Source organism: Palaemon carinicauda, unplaced genomic scaffold (assembly GCF_036898095.1).
Source record: "Palaemon carinicauda isolate YSFRI2023 unplaced genomic scaffold, ASM3689809v2 scaffold428, whole genome shotgun sequence".
Taxonomy (NCBI): domain Eukaryota; kingdom Metazoa; phylum Arthropoda; class Malacostraca; order Decapoda; family Palaemonidae; genus Palaemon; species Palaemon carinicauda.
In genome coordinates this window covers 106,398-129,145 of record NW_027171682.1, presented here as the reverse complement: position 1 = coordinate 129,145, position 22,748 = coordinate 106,398, and the positions used below count along the sequence as shown (strand labels likewise).

The following is a 22,748-nucleotide window of genomic DNA, read 5'->3' as shown; positions in this document are numbered from 1 at the left end:
ATAGATATACTGTTACTGTACGAGTGAGTGATACGCGTATGGTACAACTTAATACGGACTTCTATACCATAACTTCATTTCCCTTTCAGATTCGCGTCATTGATCATATAACCCTAAAGGAGGTGACAGTAGCTTACGCAGATGCAACAGATGCCCCCAATTGGTACACAGAGGTCTTCAAGACAGGTGTGAGTGTGAACATCACAGCCGTCGTCGACACAGGTGATGTGGAAGAGTATACTCTCCACGTGAATGATGAAATACTCAAGAGTTCGGGACCATCTTTTACTTATACATTCTCTCAGGTAAAGGAATTGTTATCATTTACCTCAAGTGTTACATGTATAATATATCTATTATTTCTAATATCTAAAGTTATGCGATATAAACTATATTATTTTAATTTTCCATTACTTGTAGTTTATTTATTTCCTTATTTCCTTTCCTCACTGGGTTATTTTTTCCCTGTTGGAGCCCTTGGGTTTATATCATCCTCCTTTTCCAGTGAGGGTTGTAGCTTAGCTAGCAATAATAATAATATAAATATCATTCCAGGTAAATAAATAAGACTATTTAATTATTCAGATCAGCACTGTTATGTAAAGATGAAAATCTCCAGTAGTTTAAATACACTTTATTGAATGAATTACTGAAATATATATTCAAATAAACAATATTGTAATTAGTCCAAGTGTTTACATGCATTGAAACTATCAAATAGTGTGTGTATAGTGTACCCATTAAATTAACTAAGATTACTGCGACTCTAAATAGCACAGATAAGCATTGATTTCAAACTGTAGTCCAGAATTAAGAATTGGGATCATGAAATATGTCAGCATATGTGTACTGTATAGACGGAATTAATTTATTTTAGTTCAGGAAGATGAGAATTTGCAGCTTGAAAATATTAAGTGCACAGGTAAGCGATTGAGATCCCCAAGAAAATATAAACTGATATATTGAATAGTTATTAGGGTGTGAAATTATTATCTTGAGTAGCATAAATATACATCTTTGGGATTTATACTTATTCAGGTAAAAACTCAAGGGAAAGTTAGTTTTAGTTATTTGACAAAATCTTATGTTTTGCAAATACAAATGAGAAGTTCCTCCATTTCAAAATAAATTCTACATCAAGTAACAAAATAATCTTTTTACTTACTATCATAACTTTAATTCCTAAACTAGTTCAAATTATAAATTCCTTATAGTTTTTGCACTCCCCTAGAGAGATTAGTTCACCAAACTTTCAACTGGTTTGCACTCCCCAAGAGAGATTAGTTCACCAAACTTTCAACTGGGCACCACAAGGCATTAGAAGAGTTGGAAGACCTAGGCCTACCTGGCTGAAGACTATGAAGCGTGAAGTAGGAGAGGATGAATGGAGAAGTATTGATTTAAAAGCTCAAGATAGAGACCACCGTACTGGCGAAAACTAACTGAGGCCCTTTGCGTCAATAGGCGTGGGAAGAGATGATGATAGTTTTCTTGTTACTAACACATGAAATGGAAATTTGAATGGAATAATATTTAAATATTATTGACGTTATCTACAAAAGATATTCCTAAAAGAAATATTAAATTATTTGATTCATTATTAGGAGTTTCTTATGCAGATGGACTCTCTCAAGTTAAAATATAATTATCTACTTTATTCCTGAAGGAAATATTCACCAATTTAATTGGCTCGTGGGATTTCCTTCCTCATAACTGCTCTATCAAGTTAAAATATTGGGCAGGATACTTTTGAAATCATGACTTCATGAAATTCCAATTCCCCAGGCTGGAGAGTACAACATATCAATGATAGGCTCGGGCGAAGCCGGGGAATCTCCTGCTGTGTCGACACTCGTGGCAGTCGCAAGATCCCTTCTTCAGGAGAATGTGAATTTGGTTGTGCCTTCTCTGGTCGTTTGGCCAACAGGTAAAAATATCTAGATTAGAATTTCATTATTATTTTCATGTGTCATTCAAGGTAGAGGACTATCCTTACCTAATTTCATTTTTACGTCTTGGCACTTTGCGACGTTGATTTTTCTTGGCTGGTATTTTGAAAAGTCTAATGTGTAGATAAAATGTGGATATGATGGCTATTTTAGTTATTCTATGATTATTTTAAAAGTAGAAAAGAGCCATAAGATTTGAATGCACTTCTTGTCAGACTGAAATATACCAATATGAACAGTATACCATAAAGGAAATTCTAAAACTACCTCATTTTCAGGTGAAGCTCTGGTTACTATCCAGTTAAATTCAACTGTCGAGTTGCCAACTCGAGTCACAGGTTCTGTCGACTGGGGAGACGGGGATCCAGTCACTCCAATCGACTGGAAAAACCTCACGTTGCCTGGAAAGTCTGGTGTGGTCTCTGAGGATTTTGTTCACCTCTACACAACGGAGGGGAACTATACAATCACATTCATGGCTGAGAACGAAGTCTCGCGCGCTAATGTGACGGGGATGGTGAGTGTCTGTCTTTCTCTCCAATGGCAAATGGAGTCTTTGCAGGACTAAATAGTCTTTGAGACATCCAAAATCCTTGTATCTCTCTTCAAGCGCAAATGGAGTCTTCACAGGACTAAATCGTCTTTGAGACATCCAAAATCCTTGTATCTCTCTCCAAGAGCAAATGGAGTCTTCGCCGGACTAAATCGTCTTTGAGACATCCAAAATCCTTGTATCTCTCTCCAAGAGCAAATGGAGTCTTCGCCGGACTAAATAGTCTTTGAGACATCCAAAATCCTTGTATCTCTCTCCAAGAGCAAATGGAGTCTTCGCCGGACTAAATAGTCTTTGAGACATCCAAAATCCTTGTATCTCTCTCCAAGAGCAAATGGAGTCTTCGCAGGACTAAATAGTCTTTGAGACATCCAAAATCCTTGTAACTCTCTCCAAGAGCAAATGGAGTGTATGCAGATGGATAAAAAAGTCTTTGAGACATCCAAAATCCTTGTAACTCTCTCCAAGAGCAAATGGAGTGTATGCGGATGGACTAAAAAGTCTTTGAGACATCAAAAATCCTACTAACTCTTTCCAAGAGCAAATGGAGTCTATGCGAATGTACTAAAATGTCTTTGAGACATTCAAAATCCATGTAACTCTCTCTAAGAGCAAATGAAGTCTCCACGGATGGACTAAAGAGTTTTTGAGACATCCAAAAACCTTGCATTTCCTTTTAACTCTCTCTTTTCAAGAACAAATGAAGTCTCCACAGATGGATTAAAAAGCTTGGAGACATCCAAAATCCTCTTAACTCTCTCCAAGAGTAAATAGAGTCTCCGCGGATGGATGGACTAAAAAATCTTTGAGACATCCAAAATCCTTGTAACTCCTTGCAACTCTATCTCTCTTTCCAAGAGCAAATGGAGTCTCCACAGATGGATTAAAAAGTCTTGGAGACATCCTAAATCCTCGTAACTCTCTCCGAGAGTAAATAGAGTCTCTGCGGATGGATGGACTAAAAAGTTTTTGAGACATCCAAAATCCTTGTATCTCTTTGTAACTATCTCTCTCTCAAAGACCAAATGGAGTCTCCACAGTTGGACTAGAAAATTTGGAGCTATCCAAAATCCTTGTAACTCTCTTTATCTCTCCAAAGGGGCATTCAAAATCTATAAATGTGTCAATCATTCCAGGTTAGAGTGATCAACGACCTGACCCTCAACCGCATCGCGGTGACCTACAAAGACCCCGCAGACGAGCCGGGCTGGAACACCACTTGGTTGAAGGCGGGCGTTGACATCCTCTTCAGTGCCATCATTGACACGGGCAAGGCCGCTTCCTATTACCTCTACGTCGAGGGGGAACCCCAACCAATCGCAAGTCCCAATTCAACCATCGTTTATAGATTTGCTTTGGTAATTTTAAATTCTTTGATATTTTTTCTTATTTTTGTTTTGAATTTAAAGATTTTCTCACCAATTACTCGTTTATTGTATTAGTAAGTTTTGAAAGTACAGTATACCGAATAACTAATCTATGTTAATTAGATTTCAATGAAAGCTTTTTATGCAAAAAGGAAATGTAAAAATCAAAGCTAATTGAAGTCAAGCCCATTTCTATCTAAATAATTAAATATATAATTCAATGTTTTATTAAATAACTAATTTGATAAATAAGTTATCAACAAATTTATTCTATCGTCAGGCGGGCGAATACCAAATCAACATGAGTTGTTCAGGTGAAGCCGGAGTCTCAGCCAATGCGGTCACCAAAGTCAAAGTGGCCATTCCTATCTCGCCTGCCCACCCTGCCATGCGAGTGCCCAGCCTAGTCGTTTTGCCTCCAGGTTTGTGACCCAGGAACCTTAGCTCTTCTGTTGAGATATTCTTTAGAACTGCAGCTATTATGAAACAAGTTTTCAATTTTAAGCTTTTATGAGAGTGGATGTTGTCTAGTTCAAGGTAGATGGGTTGGTAAGTAGCCGAGTTTCACTGTAGCTGAATTTCACAGTAGCTAAGTTCACAGTACTGTAGCCGAGTTTCACTGTAGCTAAATTTCACAGTAGCTAAATTTCACAGTAGCTAAGTTCACAGTACTGTAGCTGGTTTAGGGGATTAGTCAAGTTCCGATTAGCCTGTTTGGGACGTTATTAAGTTCAAAGTATCCAGGTTGGGAGATAGCGGAGTATACTGTAGCTGTTTGGGAGGTAGCAAAGTTTAGAGCAATTAGGTTTGAAGGTACCCAAGTTCAGATTAACCTTTTGGGAGGTCATCAAGTTCAAAGCATTCAGATTGGGAGGTAGCCGAGTATACTGTAGCTGTTTGGGAGGTAGCAAAGTTTAGAGCTTTTAGGTTTGGAGGTACCCAAGTTCAGATTAACCTTTTGGGTCATCAAGTTCAAAGCATTCAGATTGGGAGTATAGTAGAAAATATTTTGCATTCAGGTTGGGAGGTAGCAAAGTTCACAGTGGTCCGCTTGGGATACAGTCATATTGAGAGTACCGTATTCAGGTTTGGAGGTAGTCTAGTTCAATCTAGCTCTGTTGTGAGGTACCCAAGTTCACAGTAGCCCTTTTTGGAGGTAAATTATAGAGTACCCAGGTTTGAAGGTAGTAAATTTCAAATTAATTGTGTAGGAACATCAGAGTTCAGGGTAGCCAGACTGGTAGGTCACAGAGTTCAAAGTAGCTTGGTTGGAAGGTAATCGAGGTGAGAGTAACCAAAATGGGAGGAAACCATGCATGGAGCAGCAGGTTTCATACACAACCAGTTTGAAAGAACAACATACTACTGATCATGGATCCTGCTTTGTAGGTATGAAATGGCTTACCAGCTCAATCAGTCTTTTGTACTATACAATTTAAAAATGGAATCTTGGGCTTTTTTTACATATCCTGGATCATTTGATCTACCTGTCAAGACATCACTACCAAAAAAGGAAAAGTTTTCTTATTCCAGATTTTATAGAGTTGCTAATTCGTTCAATTTGCGCATAAGTCTGGTAGTTAACTATTTACACGATCCTCACATCTAGATATCCGAAAGACTAAAGATATTAAGGTTTCAAGAGGAAACCGAAGATTTTCTTGTTCTCTAAGTGCTTCAATAATGTGGATTTGACAATAAACAAGTCGTATGCAGTATGAAATGCTGAATGCCATGGAATGTATATTATAAAATGAATCATGAAAGGTCCTGTAAGAGAGTAGAGTTCCCCTGCAGTATAGGACCAGAAAAGCAGCTCTTAAAAGTAAATGAATAACTGCTAGTCCTTGAAAAAATTGATGGTACAAGGATGGAAAGAAGCACCGGAGGCAATGAAGGAGAGAAATGTGGAACAATGTAAATCCTGCTTGAAATGACATCAATTTTGCATAGGGGGGAATGATGATAAAAGTTTAATCGTGATTGTGTATGTTAATGTCATGTATTTGACGTCATCGAGTTAATCGAAAGGACTGTTAAAGAGCATATGGAAAGATCAATTCATAACTGCAACTATAAATTTTAAATTCACCCTTCTATGTATCAAACCAGGTGAAGCCAATGTGACGGTAACACTAACGTCAGACACTGAACTGCCTACCTATGTCGTGGGTGCCATCGATTGGGGCGACGGGGAACCGGAGACGCGGCTGGATTTCACCAACAGCACCGCCCCTTTGGCAGTAGGCTCTGCCAGCCTCGACCTCCTCCACAACTACACAGCACCCGGAGAAGTAACAATACTTCTCCATCTACGGAATCCAGTGTCTCTTTTGAACTTGACAGACAAGGTACGGAATTTGCATTCTATTTACATGTCTCTTTAACGTGTTGAATGAGATGGTATTATCGTGTCTTTGTAATATGGTAGAGCAGATAGGATTATCATACGCAGACATAAATTTATGAGATCCATAGGGCTATTAATTAGAATGAGATGGTATTAACATGTGTCTCTAATATGGTGAAGGAGGTAGAATTACCTTTAACATTTAACGTGTTGAATTAGATAGTATTTACACGACTCTTTCATATGGTGAAGGAGATCCAAAGGGCTGTTAATTGTCTTTTTCCAAAATGTCTAACAAGATATGAATTGTCTCTCTCCAAAATGTCCGACAAGGTAATTATGATAAGCATTGGAAATCATTCATATTAGTTCTAAGTCTGTTGTTGATGGATGTGACATCTTGTTTGCAAATTTTTTAAATTAAGATTTACAGAACTTTTCAGATTTCCCGGTACGAATTCTTTCATTCATAGTAGTTTTAGCGGCTTCTATGCATCTTGCTCCCTAGTAGAATGCTTATAGTACATCTTGCAGATGCTACAATGCTTTTTTACTTTAGTTAAAAGAATCCTTATAGTTATTTGTCTCAACTAAGCATGATTCTATTGTATGAAAGTTGATTCTGACGAAGTTTTCCTCTGAATCTTCATCTCAGTTTTGAAATTGGAGGATAAAGTCAGGAAGTTTAACTCTCAAAAAAATTAGAACCAAAATATAACCTTTGAAAACAGGAGAATTTTCCTTTAAAGTTTTTAAATATGAATATCATTAGAATTATGACATTCTTATACTAAGAAAAACCTAAACTTTTGAAAACCAAAAAAATTTTAAAGTTTTTAAAAAAAGGAAGATATGCTTTTCAGAATAAAAGATATTAAGACTTTTTAAGTTAAGAGATAGAATTTGACTTATGAAATTAATAGAAACTTATAGACTTTTAAAAACTGAAACCAAAGATATAAATAGATTACTCTTCAAACCATGTTATTCACGGTGAAGATTTCTTTCTAACTGTTAGAGAAGTAGAAGGATTATTCAGTCAGGCTTTGACATCTTGACTCAAAATTCCTTGCCTCACTAACACTGACCAAGCATTCATCAGTCATCTAAACACTTACTTATACTTATAACTTAGAACACTTAACAAGCACTCACTACAGTCAAACACTTTACAGGAATACACTTAATTGGTTATGTAATGAAACCTAGACCCTTAGATTGGAGTTTTAGGTAAGGTAAGGTAAGGTAAGGTTAGGTAAGGTAAGGTAAAGAGATTGGACAGCTAAATCAGGAGAGACAAAAGAAGCTTAACTGAAAAGAAAAATCTGAAACCAGTGCATGTGGGACCTTCAGTCATGCTTACAGTGTACCTCACAAGACAAGCTGTAAGCGGTCTGGCTTAACTAAATGTTATGCAAAGACATCTTTCAACCACATGCTCTGGAATTCTATCCCTGCCTCCTTTTTCCTTTGATATATGTCGCTCTATATTAGAAAGCAGGTCTCAAACTATTTCATGACAATGGAATTCACTTACTGATTCTGTGTTCCCCTAAAAACCTTTTACTTATATGATGTGATCAGCAGGTTTTTCTATTCTGGTCTTAAGTAGTTAAGTAAATAAATACATTTATGAATTAATTACGCAATTAATTATAGCAATTTCATTCACAACATTCGCAATCTTAATTTATGATATTACTAAAAGCCCTTTCCACACGATCGAGCATGCCCGATGGGCAAACAGTGATACCGGGCAACAATAGTTAGTGAAAATGAGGGTTAATGACGTCAGAAGTGGGGAAAACTAAAGGCAGGGATCTGGCAACAATGTAAGATGCCAGATCCCTTTGTGGTTTTCCCGCTTCTGACGTCATTAACTCTCATTCTTACTAACTATTGTGGTCTGGTATTACCGTTTGCCCGTCGGGCGATCGTGTGGACAGGGCTTAAGAGAATAAATTAGTTTCTCTTAAGAGACATTTCTGGTCATCTATTATGATGGTAGTTCTTACTTCATGAACTCAAATGGCAGTAAAGTACGTCGATGGGGGTATAGAAATGACGGTAATTGAATGCCGATACATGAAAATGACAGTATATTATTGACGCACAAGGCAGTGTATAAATAGCAGTACTCAGATGACAGTATTCAACTGAAATGGCAGTACGTCAATGACGGTTATTACACGTGGTAGTAAATAACTGGTAGTAAATAACTGGCAGTACAGAAATGGTGGTACATTCATAGCAGTACGGTATGAAATAAAACAAATGAAGGTACTGCTCTTAAATTCTGATCCTTAAATGGTGGCAAATAACTGGCAGTACAGAAATGGTGGTACATTAATAGCAGTACGGTACGAACAAATGATGGTACTGCTCTTAAATTCTGATCCTTAAATGCTGGTAAATAACTGACAGTACAGAGATGGTGGTACATTAATAGCAATACGGTACGAAATAACACAAATGAAGGTACTCTTCTTAAATTCTGATCCTTAAATGGTGGCAAATAACTGGCAGTACAGAGATGGTGGTACATAAATAGCAGTACTTGAATAAAATAACACAAATGATGGTACATACATATTGATCCTGAAATGGTAATACTTGATAATAGTACGCAGGTAATCGTACAGAATTTATACCTTCATCTCTATGCAGAAATAGTAGGATATAAATGGCAGTTCCTGAATAGTGGTATATTTATGGCAGTTTAAGGAGGCATATTATGACCATCAATTATTTCGTCATTATTTCTCCCTATTTTCTCTTTTTATTTCAACATAATAAATAATATAATATAAAAAAAATCTTTGAATTATATGGTATTTATTTACCTCCCACCACAGTTGACTTATTACCAGGTCTCAAGTTCAAAACATGCTCATGGTTTGATAGATATCCATGGTAAGCATGAACTTACTATCCCGAGTCCTAAGCAGCCAGTACCTGGTTCTCCTTAGTTCTATATTGGGTTGAGGGGGAGCTCTGGTCTAAAAATATGTTTTATTCAGACTTTAAATCACACTGCCTCCCTTGGGAATTGAACCCGGGTTAAAAGTCTTAAGCAGCCATTACCTGGTTCTCCCTGGTTCTATATTGGGTTGAGGGGGAACTCTGGTCTAAAAATATGTATTATTCAGACTTTAAATCACACTGCCTCCCTTGGGAATTGAACCCGGGTTAAAAGTCTTAAGCAGCCATTACCTGGTTCTCCCTGGTTCTATATTGGGTTGAGGGTGAACTCTGGTCTGATCATATGATTCACTCAAGCTTTAAATCACGCTGCCTCCCTTGGGAATCGAACCAGAGTTAAATTTAGTATCCAATGTATAAAGACGATGCTATTTTTGCTTGCATATTAATGCTTGTTTTTATTATCTTTGTAAAATAGAATCTTACAGTAAATACCTGTAAATACTGTATCTATTTTATTTCTGTTTATTACATAATTTTTATATATCACGGATTAACCCTTTTACCCCAGGCTCTTTGGAAATTTCCAACCCTTAACCCCCAGGGGGTTATTTTTTTCCCAGCACATTTTGCAGTATATTTTCTTTAAATTGCTCTAACAGCCTCAATTTTTGTCATAGAGGGGTCAGGTTGGTCTCATTCTCTTGGAAAATGCCTGAATTTTCTCAAAAAATTATCAAAAATATTAAGAAAAAAAATTTTTATAGCATTTTTTTGCAAGGACGTACCGGTACGTCCATGGGGGTAAAGGGGTGAGTTTTGTGAAATGTACCAGTACGTCCTTTGGGGGTAAAAGGGTTATTAATGACGGTTGTGATTATGCATCGGGTTATCAACTGTAATACCAATCAGTCCATCCTTTTTTAATTCAGTCTTTCCTTTTCACATATAAAAATCGATTTAATACAACCTGGATGTCTTTTATACGGCAATTAATTCTTTATCAATAGCAAGACTTTTTAGTATACAGTATAACCAATTTATTTTTTCTGTAAATAGATGAGATTTCTTTAAACTTCTTTATCAATATGAAGACTTTTTAGTATATAAACAATTTATTCTTTCTGTAAAACAAGGTTTAAATTTCTTCTTTATCAATATGAAGAGTTTTTAGTATATAAACAATATATTTTTTCTGTAAAACAAGGTTTAAATTTCTTCTTTATCAACATGAAGAGTTTTTAGTATATAAACAATTTATTTTTTCTGTAAAAAAAAAAATTCTTTAAATTTTAGTAGATAAACAATTTATTTCTTTCTGTAAATAAAAAAAAAAAAACTTTCGCTAAATTTCTTCTTTATCAATAGTAAGACTTTTTCGTATATAAATAATTTATTTTTTTCTGTAATTAAAAAAACACTTTCTCTAAATTTCTTTTTTATCAATAGCAAGACTTTTTAGTATTTAAACAATTTATTTTTTCTGTAAATAAAAAAAAAAAAAAACTTTCTCTAAATTTCTTCTTTATCAATAGTAAGACTTTTTTTATATAACTAATTTATTTTTTCAGTATATAAAAACTTTCTCTTTAAATTCACATCAATAAAATTCAGTTAAATAATTATATTCTAGAATTACTCCGCAAACAAATTAGTTGCAATTTGATAATTTCCGTCAAATTATGAAAAATTAAAATTCTAATTCACTTTTCGCTGATCTCGAATTTAAAAAAAACACATTGCACTTTTTATATTTTTTACTTTTTATTCATTTGTTTTTATTTCTTGTCAATGTGTCTGGAAATTTTTCTTGGTGGTACTGTAGAAATTAATATGTATAAATCATTTTTAATTTATTAGTTTTATTTTTCATTTGATTGTTCAGTGAGGTTGCATTTACCCTCAAAAAAGAAAAGAAAAATAAATATTTTATATATATATATATATATATATATATATATATATATATATATATATATATATATATATATATATACTGTATATACATGTATATACATATATATATATATATATATATATATATATATATATATATACATATATATATATATCTTATATATATATATATATATATATATATATATATATATATATATATATATATATATATATATCTTATATATATATATATATATATATATATATTAATATATATATATATATATATATATATATATATATATATATATATATATATATATATATATTAATATAAATATATATATATAAATATATATATATATATATATATATATAAATATATATATATATATATATATATATATATATATATATACATACATATATATATATATACATATATATATACATATATATATATATATGTGTGCGTATGCCTACTATTCATAACGTCAGTCCCATCTTAATAGGCTCCTCTTCATCTTTCTTGCAAATTTATAGACTACACTAACCATAACACTGATTATCTTCCCCTTAGCTTAATGTCCTTGCCTCCCTCGTCATTGGGGGAATCCACATCGAGTACGAGAATCCGAGCGATAGCCCGCCGTGGTACAGTACGGTCTTCAAGGCCCACGTACCGCTGAACCTCACGGCCTTGGTCCAGGCTGGTCAGTCGGAGGAATACAAACTACAAGTTGAAGACAAGATTATGACTAGTCCGACGCCATCTTTTGTTTACACTTTTCTGTCGGTGAGTAACGCTATCTTCTTCTTCTTGCTTTTAATGGCGTATATTGTTCACAGTGACAGTCTGTATTGATTTTGTATTTATTGTGGAGCCTTTTTCATCTTATTTTTACAAGCAATTTTGATAACAAATTCAGTTTATGAATATTTTCTTGTAGTGGAGTACAATGCTAATGGTGGTAGTTGTTATTATTATTATTATTATTATTATTATTATTATTATTATTATTTACTAGCTAAGCTACAACCCTAGTTGAAAAGTAAAATGCTATAACCCCAAGGGCTCCAACAGAGAAAAATAGCCCATTGAGGAAAGGAAATAAGAAAATAAATAAACGGTATAAGAAATAATGAAAAAATGAAATAAAATATTTCATTGATTTCGTACTTGCGTGGCTCCTTTTTTATCTCTATTTACAACCAAATTTGAGAACAAGTGTAATTTTCTAATATAATTTTGTAGTTTTTCTCAAGCTAATTAAACATAATTTCCATCAAACATAAATCCCATTTGATGAAATGAAACAGAAAAAAATTCATGAATAAATTAATAAAATATTCCAGTGTATTCAAATTATTCTAAATAAAATAAAATAAAAAGTTTTAAACTCCTATTTAAAGCCTATAATTGTTAAGCAGAAAGATAATTAAAAATTACAGTATGAAATAACTCTTATAGATTATAATTTTTTTCTGTTTGCCCATATGTTTTGAGATACTTGTAATTAAGAATTACAGTATAGTACTGTATATTTTAAATAAATATTTTCAGCATAAATTAGTTAGACCTATATATCATATCTTCAAATGTAACCTAACAGTTTATTACATTTCTTTTTATTATTAAGGTCTATATATTTGGAACCTAGTCTCTATATATTCCATAACATTAATATATGGGTGCCAGTTTAGTATGTGGCCTACCTTTCGAATATGGCATACAAAATTCTTTCTGTTTTAGTATGTGGCCTAACCTTACCTAACATAACCTAACCTTACCTAACCTAATAAGCCAGTTAGGCCACATATTAATCCAGAATAAAAAAGGTAGGCCACATAATAAACCAGCACCAAAATGTCTTTGTCTTATGAAAAACTGAGAAACACTATTGCATCTTTCCGTTAATAGTCTGGAGATTACACGCTGACGATGCAGACCTCAGGTGATGCGGGAGATTCGAACACGCTGTCATCGCTGGTACAAATCGCTCAGCCTCTGACTACGGATAACACTATTATTGAAATTCCTGAATATATCGTTTTCCCTCCAGGTAATCAAACCTATTTTCTTATGAAGATTTTAGATGTAATAATATTGCTGTACTTTTATAAAAATTTTGGACATAATATTGTTGTACTTTTATGAAGATTTCGGACATAATAATATTGCTGTACTTTTATAAAGTTTTCGGACATAATATTGTTGTACTTTTATTAAGATTTCGGACTGATAATATTGCTGTACTTTTATGAAGTTTTCGGACATAATATTGTTGTACTTTTATGAAGATTTCGGACATAATAATATTGCTGTACTTTTATGAAGTTTTCGGACATAATATTGTTGTACTTTTATTAAGATTTCGGACTGATAATATTGCTATACTTTTATGAAGTTTTCGGACATAATATTGTTGTACTTTTATTAAGATTTCGGACGTAATAATATTGCTGTACTTTTATGAAGTTTTCGGACATAATATTGTTGTACTTTTATTAAGATTTCGGACGTAATAATATTGCTGTACTTTTATGAAGTTTTCGGACATAATATTGTTGTACTTTTATGAAGATTTCGGACGTAATAATATTGCTGTACTTTTATGAAGTTTTCGGACATAATATTGTTGTACTTTTATTAAGATTTCGGACGTAATATTATTGCTATAATTTTATGAAGATTTTGGACGTAATAATATTGTCGTACTTTTATGAAGATTTCAGACGTAATATTATTGCTGTACTTTTATGAAGATTTTGGACTTAGTAATATTGTTGTACTTTTATGAAGATTTCGGACATAACAATATTCTACTTTTACGAAGATTTCCAACGTAATATTATTGCTGTACTTTTATCAAGATTCTAGACGTAATAATATTATTTAAAGAAGGAGACACCTCAACATTTATGAATAACTTTAGAGTAGAACTCGACGCTTATGAATGAACTGATAGTATTGCCATCCTATGAGCAAAACTTTGTAGTCAGTGCTCAAAACTTATGAATGAACTGACAAATAGTGTTGCCATCTTATGAGCAGATAATATTCTACCATAAACCTTACAGGAGACATAAACATCACACTGAGTCTGACAGCTTTTATGAATGAAGTTGCTACAAACGTAACGGGTTGGATGACCTGGGGAGATACGTCAGGGGAAGAGGAGAAGGTAGACACCAATTTGTTGAAGGACACGGGTCCGGGTGCTACAGGTCCCGTAAGCCTCGCTCTCGTGCACCAGTACGCAGATGCGGGTCAGTTTGTCATAACGTGGTTCCTAAGGAATCCTGTTTCCGAAATTAATGTAACCAAGGCTGTAAGTATTGAAGTTTAATCATTAATACTGTATTTTTAGGGGTCTTTACAAGTTCAGGGAACTTTTCTTTATCTTGGTAGGATTATGAAGATTTCTTTTATCTTTTTATTATATAATCTATAATAAGACCTGTAATTATGAGCGCAATAATTTGAAACAAAATACATATATTTATATAAATATATATAAGGAAAACAAAGCGTTTGTTATTCATAAAAGGTATATGTTTACTTGGTGATGCAAGTGCAAGTTTTCGCCCAATTTCACCTCGAGATTGAACGGTCTCCTTCACCACAGTACAGTGCTATATAACCAAGATTCAATCAACCTGAATATAAATCTAACTTTTTAATATGTGTCAGTATGCTCCTGCATATCCCAACAATTTAGAGAACCACTATCTCTTTCTCTCTCTACTAAAGGTACCCATCCTAACACAACTGAAACTGGGCCCCTTGGTAGTGCAGCCCCTCGATGAGATTCCCTATTTGACCGAGGGGTTTTACCTACCCAGCCAGAAAGTAAACATAACCCCAAGCTCCGTGGCTGGGAAGGCGGACCGCTACGTCTTATCGGTTCCCGAGTTGGAAGACATCGTGCAGGAAAATAAGGAATTTCTCGTATCTTTCGAAGCTGTGAGTGTAAAGTAGTTGCCTTTACCTTCTCATTGTTCTCTTTTCTCTTTTGTGCACCCCATCATTCTATATATATATATATATATATATATATATATATATATATATATATATATATATATATATATATATATATGCTTATAAGTCACTAAATAGCGTGTGACAATATATTCAGCCAAGGCCACAGGAAAAAATAAAAGAAGGCGTACCGAGTGCTTTCGTGTTATTTCAACACATTTTCGAGGTACAATGCTAAAAACACAGAGAACATCTAAGAAAGTAAACAATAAAAAACTGAAAAAATTGAAAACAAGTATTCAAAGTCCGGTTAAAACTAGTACACCAGATACAGAGTAGTTCAACAGGTGATTAAAAAGAAACAATCTTACAAATCTCGTTAATAACAAATGGGTCCAATTTGTACATACCCTGGCTTACATTCATTAAGTCACTATGATATTTGATAAAAGCAGATTCAATTATATTTCTACGAGTTATATTATTACAATATAAAACAATTTTTGCCCCTTCCCAATGAATCATGTGATTAAAATTATTAATATGTAAAAACAAAGCATTCGAGATTTGTCCCGTTCTCACACTATATTTATGTTGTTTAATTCTGGTGTCCAGGCCCTTCCCAGATTGTCCGAGATAAAAACACTTGCAGTTCATGCAAGGAACCCCGTAAATGCAGCCCTGAGAAACTTTGGGAGAATTCCTTATTAGTATACTTTTCAGTGTATTTGAAAATTTAAAAACAACATTGATATTAAAATTCTTGCAAAAACTCGGAACTCTCCGTAAGAGATCATTATATGGTAAAACGAGCACATTATGATTATTAAAAGCCATTCTCGGAGTTGCAGAATAAAAAGTTCTTTGTGCTTTTTGTAAAGCACATTCAATAAAATATTTAGGGTATCTCAATTTTTCTGATATGTTGAAGATATTATCAAACTCTTCCTGAAGAAATTCCGAGCTGCAGATACGTAAGGCTCTTAAAAACATAGAGGAAAAAGTAGCCTTCTTAACTAGATTACTATGGTTGGAATAATAGTGATGTTATGAATTTACGTTAGTAGGTTTTTTATACACTGAATATTTGAAGCCATTTAGAGTACGGTGAACATTTACATCCAAAAATGAAAGACAACCATCCCGTTCTTCCTCACTAGTAAAATTAATGGAAGGTACCAAATTATTCAGTTCAAAGAGAAATGCATTTACATTTTCGGTTAGAGGCCATATGCAAAAAATATCATCAACATACCTATACCACAGAACACCACAAGGCAAAATATTAGGTAAAAATCTTGTTTAAAAAAACTCCATATATAAATTACTTAAAACAGGTGAAAGAGGATTTCCCATTGCCATACCAAACTTTTGTGTATAGAATTTTTCATCAAAAGTAAAAACAGAATCACAAATGCAAAGTTTAACCAGCTCTAAAACATTATGAGTGGACAAGGGTAAATCATAATTGTCTAAAAATTCAGCTAAATATTCAAGCAAGTCATTTATAGGTACTTTTGTAAACAGAGATACAACATCAAAACTAATCATTTTAAACTTAAAATTAATAGTTGCGCTATTTAGTTTTTCTATCAGATCTACATTATGTTTGATATTGGAATTTGAAATGCTTCCTACTAAAGGTGAAAGAATCTTAACCAGCCATTTTGAAAGCTTGTAAGTACATGACCCAACAGAACTGATAATTGGTCTAATGAGGTTACCAGGTTTATGTGTTTTAACAAGACCATACAAATAAGGTAAAGTTGGAGATATTGTTACAAATTGTTTAATCAAATCTTTATTATTTTTTAAGATACTTTTGACCTTCTTATTAAAATGAGAAAGCACACGTTCAGATGGATTTGATGTCAGTAGATCATAGGTATTAACATCACTCACCAGTAAGTACAGTTTATCTTTGTAATCTTGTTTGTTTAGTATAACCAACGCGCTAGACTTATCAGCTTTCGTGAAATGAAGTTCGTCATTATTTTTCAGCTTCTTGTAAACTTTTAGGAATCTTAATGGTACATTTGAATAGGAGGGGAATGAATTTACACCATAGATAAAACCCTTAACAAGATTAAGATTGTTATCCGATATATTACCAAATTTTTCTAAATTACAAAAGGCTTCAGATATACCAACATAGTCACGTGTAGTGGGCGTTACAGAAAAACTCAGACCATACCCAAAAGCAGGTAAGGCCGACTCATCAAGGTCATAACCAGATAAATTAATTACAAAATCCGAATTAGCATCACGTGTCCATTTACTACTATTAATTAACAGACATAATTTATGGTTGAGGTTATTTTCCAGCTTTCTCCTTCTATACCGTAGTCTTCTGTAGCAATGGTCTTCTGAACAATTTGGTACCTTCCATTAATTTTACTTGTGAGGAAGAACGGGATGGTTGTCTTTCATTTTTGGATGTAAATGTTCACCGTACTCTAAATGGCTTCAAATATTCAGTGTATAGAAAACCTACTAACGTAAATTCATATATTCACTATTATTCCAACCATAGTAATCAAGTTAAGAAGGCTACTTTTTCCTCTATGTTTTTAAGAGCCTTACGTATCTGCAGCCCGGAATTTCTTCAGGAAGAGTTTGAAAATATCTTCAACATATCAGAAAAATTGAGATACCCTAAATATTTTATTGAATGTGCTTTACAAAAAGCACAAAGAACTTTTTATTCTGCAACTCCGAGAATGGCTTTTAATAATCATAATGTGCTCGTTTTACCAAATAATGATCTCTTACGGAGAGTTCCGAGTTTTTGCAAGAATTTTAATATCAATGTTGTTTTTAAATTTTCAAATACACTGAAAAGTATACTAATAAGGAATTCTCCCAAAGTTTCTCAGGGCTGCATTTACGGGGTTCCTTGCATGAACTGCAAGTGTTTTTATCTCGGACAATCTGGGAAGGGCCTGGACACCAGAATTAAACAACATAAATATAGTGTGAGAACGGGACAAATCTTGAATGCTTTGTTTTTACATATTAATAATTTTAATCACATGATTCATTGGGAAGGGGCAAAAATTGTTTTATATTGTAATAATATAACTCGTAGAAATATAATTGAATCTGCTTTTATCAAATATCATAGTGACTTAATGAATGTAAGCCAGGGTATGTACAAATTGGACCCATTTGTTATTAACGAGATTTGTAAGATTGTTTCTTTTTAATCACCTGTTGAACTACTCTGTATCTGGTGTACTAGTTTTAACCGGACTTTGAATACTTGTTTTCAATTTTTTCAGTTTTTTATTGTTTACTTTCTTAGATGTTCTCTGTGTTTTTAGCATTGTACCTCGAAAATGTGTTGAAATAACACGAAAGCGCTCGGTACGCCTTCTTTTATTTTTTCCTGTGGCCTTGGCTGAATATATATATATATATATATATATATATATATATATATATATATATATATATATATATATATGTGTGTGTGTGTGTGTGTGTGTGTTTATTCTATTTATTCTATCAGGAGAGTGATTATGAAGTTTCCATGAGAGGGGAGGACTCATCCGGATTCTCAGATCCAGTCTCGACTTTCGTACGTATCCGTCAAAAAGTATCCGGTCTCAAGATGGAGGTATCGCACATTGAAACACGAGTAATGCTAGAAGTGACCTTCAAAATTGAAGTCCCTATTCTGATGGGAAGTTGCGTTTCTCTAGACGTCGGGGAGGATACGGAAACCATTCCTGGATGGCGACAGGACTCTGGATGTGAGGGACAAGAGTCTGGAATAGAGGAATGGAGGCAGCCCGCTACGACGGGGAGAATCACTCTCGTACACAAGTACTCATCTCCCGGTATATACACTCCTGTAGCCCGTTTCTTCTCCGCAATGGGGGAAGAGCTAACGGCGGACAACATCACAGTGTACGAGAGTCTCCCATGCTCCGAACTGACAGTTTGGATTCCGAGGAATGGTACGGTTGATCGTCCGATAAACATGACCCGAGCTGATAAGCTACGCATTCAGAGTTCGTCTGTAGTCAACTGCTCGGCTAGCGATTTGTCGATGGAGATTGGTGAGTTATAAATCAAAGTTTAGTACTCTTCATGTACACAAACATTATCTATCATTAGAATACTCTTTCCAGTCAGAAGCATCTAAACCATTTATGTCTCTCTTCTTTCCAAATATTCTAGCATATTCTTAAATCTTGCCAAATAAATACCACCGAGTAAGCAATATTAATCTGTATAGATGTAAAATTGAAGTCGCACATTGCAATTTATAATACCGCAAAATGATCCGGCATATTTAGTTCAAAATCTGGGATCGAGATGCAAAAGTTCACCATGAAATAAGCTCGCGTGACAAACGCCTCTCGATAAACAGAGTGGAGAGTCATTCGGATCAACGACAGCATGGAGGTAGATCTCGGTGATGCGGATATTGGCAAGGGCGTCCTTTTCCTGCAGAGGAGGAGCCTTCATTACGGAGTCTACAGGGCTGTTGTCAGCTACAACGTCTCCATGACAAGTAGGTGGAAGTTAGTTGCAAGTTGTAACCATCAATAATCATTTATTAGTTTAGATTTAAGGGCTGAGTGGCGATACCTTAACGTAGTGAAAGGGTTTGCATATCGCCAGAATCAGCAAAGCTGTACTAGTCAGGGCCATCCATACTAGGTTGGTTTGCTGTGAGCGATCAGACTAAAATCTCCCAACATTGTCAATCCACACTGGCAAGCGCGGGGATGAAAACTGACCTCCCACCTTTGTCAATCCGCACTGGCAAGCGCGGCGATGAAAACTGGCCAAACCCCAGACATGAATTGATATTTTCAAGGCCTTTGTCCTGCAGTAGAATAGAAATAGCTAGATTCGTTGCAGCTGTTGTTGATGTATATCTTTGCCACAACCAATTTTTTTTAACTTACATAATTGTATATATTTTATTTCTTTATAATGACTTATTATGACTTGTGGGGTTGCTTGGTTGACTCTCAATAAAAATTATTATTTTAAGTAAATTTATGCCTCTGATATCACTGAAGCTAATTATAATTGGTGGAAGTTTACTAAGCTTGCCACCCATTGGTTACAAAGATATATAGTACATATAGATATTTAACAACTCTGATATGATTGCCTACTGTGGCAAATCTTTGATAAGAAAAATCAATTGATGAAAAATTCACAATGCAAATTAACATTTTATTTCTTTAGAGTGAAATATTTCTATTCATTTGTCAATGTTTCATCTAATTTTTCATTAACCTTCATCTATATCATTATCAGTATTATTAGGTAAGCTACAACCCTAGTTGGAAAAGCAGGATGCTACAAGCCCAAGGGCTCCAACAAGGGAAAAATAGTCCAGTGAAGAAATAAAATAAGGAAATAATTAAATTACTAGAGAGGTAATGAACAATCAAAATAACATTTTAAGATTAAAAACATTAAAATAATCTTACATCGCTTCAATTCTCTCTCCTCCAGATCCCTCGTCAGGCATTCCCGTCTGGGCCACTTTGGAGTCCGATTCTGTAGTGAACGTCGGCCAGAGCGAGCTGATGGTGGTCATAGTGGGGGGCGGCGCCCCTAGAATACGGAGGGGTAATCTCCAGACACTCTCTCTACGTCCCATGCAATATTCGTACGATCCCGACTATCCAGAAATTCCTGTAAGAATTCAGTTTTGTTATCATTGTTATTAGTATTTTAACTCATAAAGATTGGAATAAAAAAAGGGAACATAAGCATTGTATTTCCCTGACTTTGATGCATATATATACTGTATACATATATGAATATGTATAAAAATATACAATACATACATACTTGTACAAAGAGAGAGAGCATTGGAAATGTGATTGTTATTACTTTTAAAAAGCGAGGTGCTTTTCCATATCTATATACGAAAGTTAACAGAGAAGAGATAAAAATTAGCCCACAGGTACTTGGCATTTCTTAAACTTTTACATAATCGTAACTAAAATCTCCAAATTTTCCTTTAAGCTCGTATCGTACGTCTGGTCGTGCCATCTCGCCGGCGAAAAGTTGCCGGATCGCAGCGTGACCTCCGACCCTCCACTGAGCCGAGATGCGTACGAGAACAGTATTGACCACGGTGGCTGCTGGGGTCAAGGGCCTGGTTGGCTGACCAATCAGAAGGGCAGCCTTTCCATAGATGTTGATCTCTTCAGAAATGTGGACAAAGTTTACAAGATGGGAGTTATTGTACGTACTCTACCGTCTTTGGTCGTACGATAGTTTTTTAAACGAGTTTATTTTTTCCAGATGCATAGTATGATCAGATCTAAATTAACACTGTATTATTATTATTATTATTATTATCATTATTATTATTATTATTATATATATATATATATATATATATATATATATATATATATATATGTATATACTGTATATATAAATATATTATTATTATTATTATTATTATTATTATTATTGCTAAGCTAAAAACCTAGTTGGAAAAGCAGGATGCTATAAGCCCAGGGGCCCCAACAGGGAAAATAGCCCAGTGAGGAATGGAAAAAAAGGAAAAATAAAATATTTTAAAAGCAATAACAACACCAAAATAAATATTTCTCATATAAACTATAACAACTTTAACAAAACAAGAGGAAAAGAAACTAGGTAGAACAGTGTGCCCGAGTGTACCCCCAAGCAAGAGAACTCCAACCCAAGACAGTGAAAGACCAGGGTACAGAGATTATGGCACTGTACTATGGTTCCAAATGTGTTAATTATATATTTAAAGTTTACAAGATGGCAGTTAGTGTACGTAATATTTTGTCTTAGGTTACACAATAGTTGCTTTTTAAATAGGTTTATTTCTTTTCCAGATACATAATATGATCTGATTATAATAGATTATGTTATTAATATATAAAGTATTGTCATGACCTGGTTAATTGAGTTATTTCAACATTAAAACTCATCATTAGTCTGACGGATCATATATTTTAGATGTAAAGACGGTTTTGAAAAATATCAAGATATGGTTTACAAATATAAAGAAATTTATCGTATACATAAAAACTTTCCAAACCTACAGAGGTTGAAATTATCATACATAAGCCTTCCTAATGTATACAAAGAACAGGACCATATGATCAAAATTCATAAATCAAATCCTATCAGTTAAAAACTCCATCTCATTCCAACAGGCTTCAAGGAACGACAGAAGGAATAGCTCCTCCTCTGTCGAGATCAAAGTCGAGGGAAATCCGCCGGCTCTCATATCCTAAAATCAAATCCTATCAATAGTTAAAAATTCATCTCATTTCAACAGGCTTCGAGTAATGACGGACGGAATAGCTCCTCCTCTGTCGAGATCGAAGTCGTTGAGGGGAATCCGCCGGCTCTCATATCCTATTGCAATCCGCCCTGGTTCTGTGTTCAAGTCAAAGGTGCTCAGCTGGTCAACCCAACTAAACTGATCTTAGAGAGTGAAGAGGAAATTGAGGTTAGTGTGTCTCTCTCTCTCTCTCTCTCTCTCTCTCTCTCTCTCTCTCTCTCTCTCTCTCTCTCTCTCTCTCTCTCTCCATGTAAAATTATACTGTATTCCTTGAATTTAACTTTTCCAATGAATCTATCTATATGTTAATCTTTTATGTAACTATCTACAACAACAACAACAACAACAAATGCAGCCATTTCTAGTCCCCTGCAATACAAAGGCCTGAGACATGACCTTAGACAAAGGCCT

General features: G+C 34.2%; 1 protein-coding gene across 1 annotated transcript in view; it reads left to right on the top strand.

Annotated features, from left to right (window-relative positions):
• Nucleotides 1-22,748, top strand: part of LOC137636888 (uncharacterized) — a 102,352-nt gene that overhangs the window by 13,853 nt on the left and 65,751 nt on the right. The window contains exons 9-23 of the mRNA XM_068369244.1: nucleotides 90-305; nucleotides 1,786-1,927; nucleotides 2,228-2,466; nucleotides 3,639-3,860; nucleotides 4,150-4,291; nucleotides 5,982-6,220; nucleotides 11,621-11,836; nucleotides 12,962-13,103; nucleotides 14,122-14,372; nucleotides 14,735-15,007; nucleotides 18,537-19,089; nucleotides 19,404-19,547; nucleotides 20,510-20,694; nucleotides 21,029-21,250; nucleotides 22,332-22,505. Coding sequence (XP_068225345.1) covers nucleotides 90-305; nucleotides 1,786-1,927; nucleotides 2,228-2,466; nucleotides 3,639-3,860; nucleotides 4,150-4,291; nucleotides 5,982-6,220; nucleotides 11,621-11,836; nucleotides 12,962-13,103; nucleotides 14,122-14,372; nucleotides 14,735-15,007; nucleotides 18,537-19,089; nucleotides 19,404-19,547; nucleotides 20,510-20,694; nucleotides 21,029-21,250; nucleotides 22,332-22,505 — 3,360 coding nt within the window. The remainder of the gene's footprint in view (nucleotides 1-89; nucleotides 306-1,785; nucleotides 1,928-2,227; nucleotides 2,467-3,638; nucleotides 3,861-4,149; nucleotides 4,292-5,981; nucleotides 6,221-11,620; nucleotides 11,837-12,961; nucleotides 13,104-14,121; nucleotides 14,373-14,734; nucleotides 15,008-18,536; nucleotides 19,090-19,403; nucleotides 19,548-20,509; nucleotides 20,695-21,028; nucleotides 21,251-22,331; nucleotides 22,506-22,748) is intronic.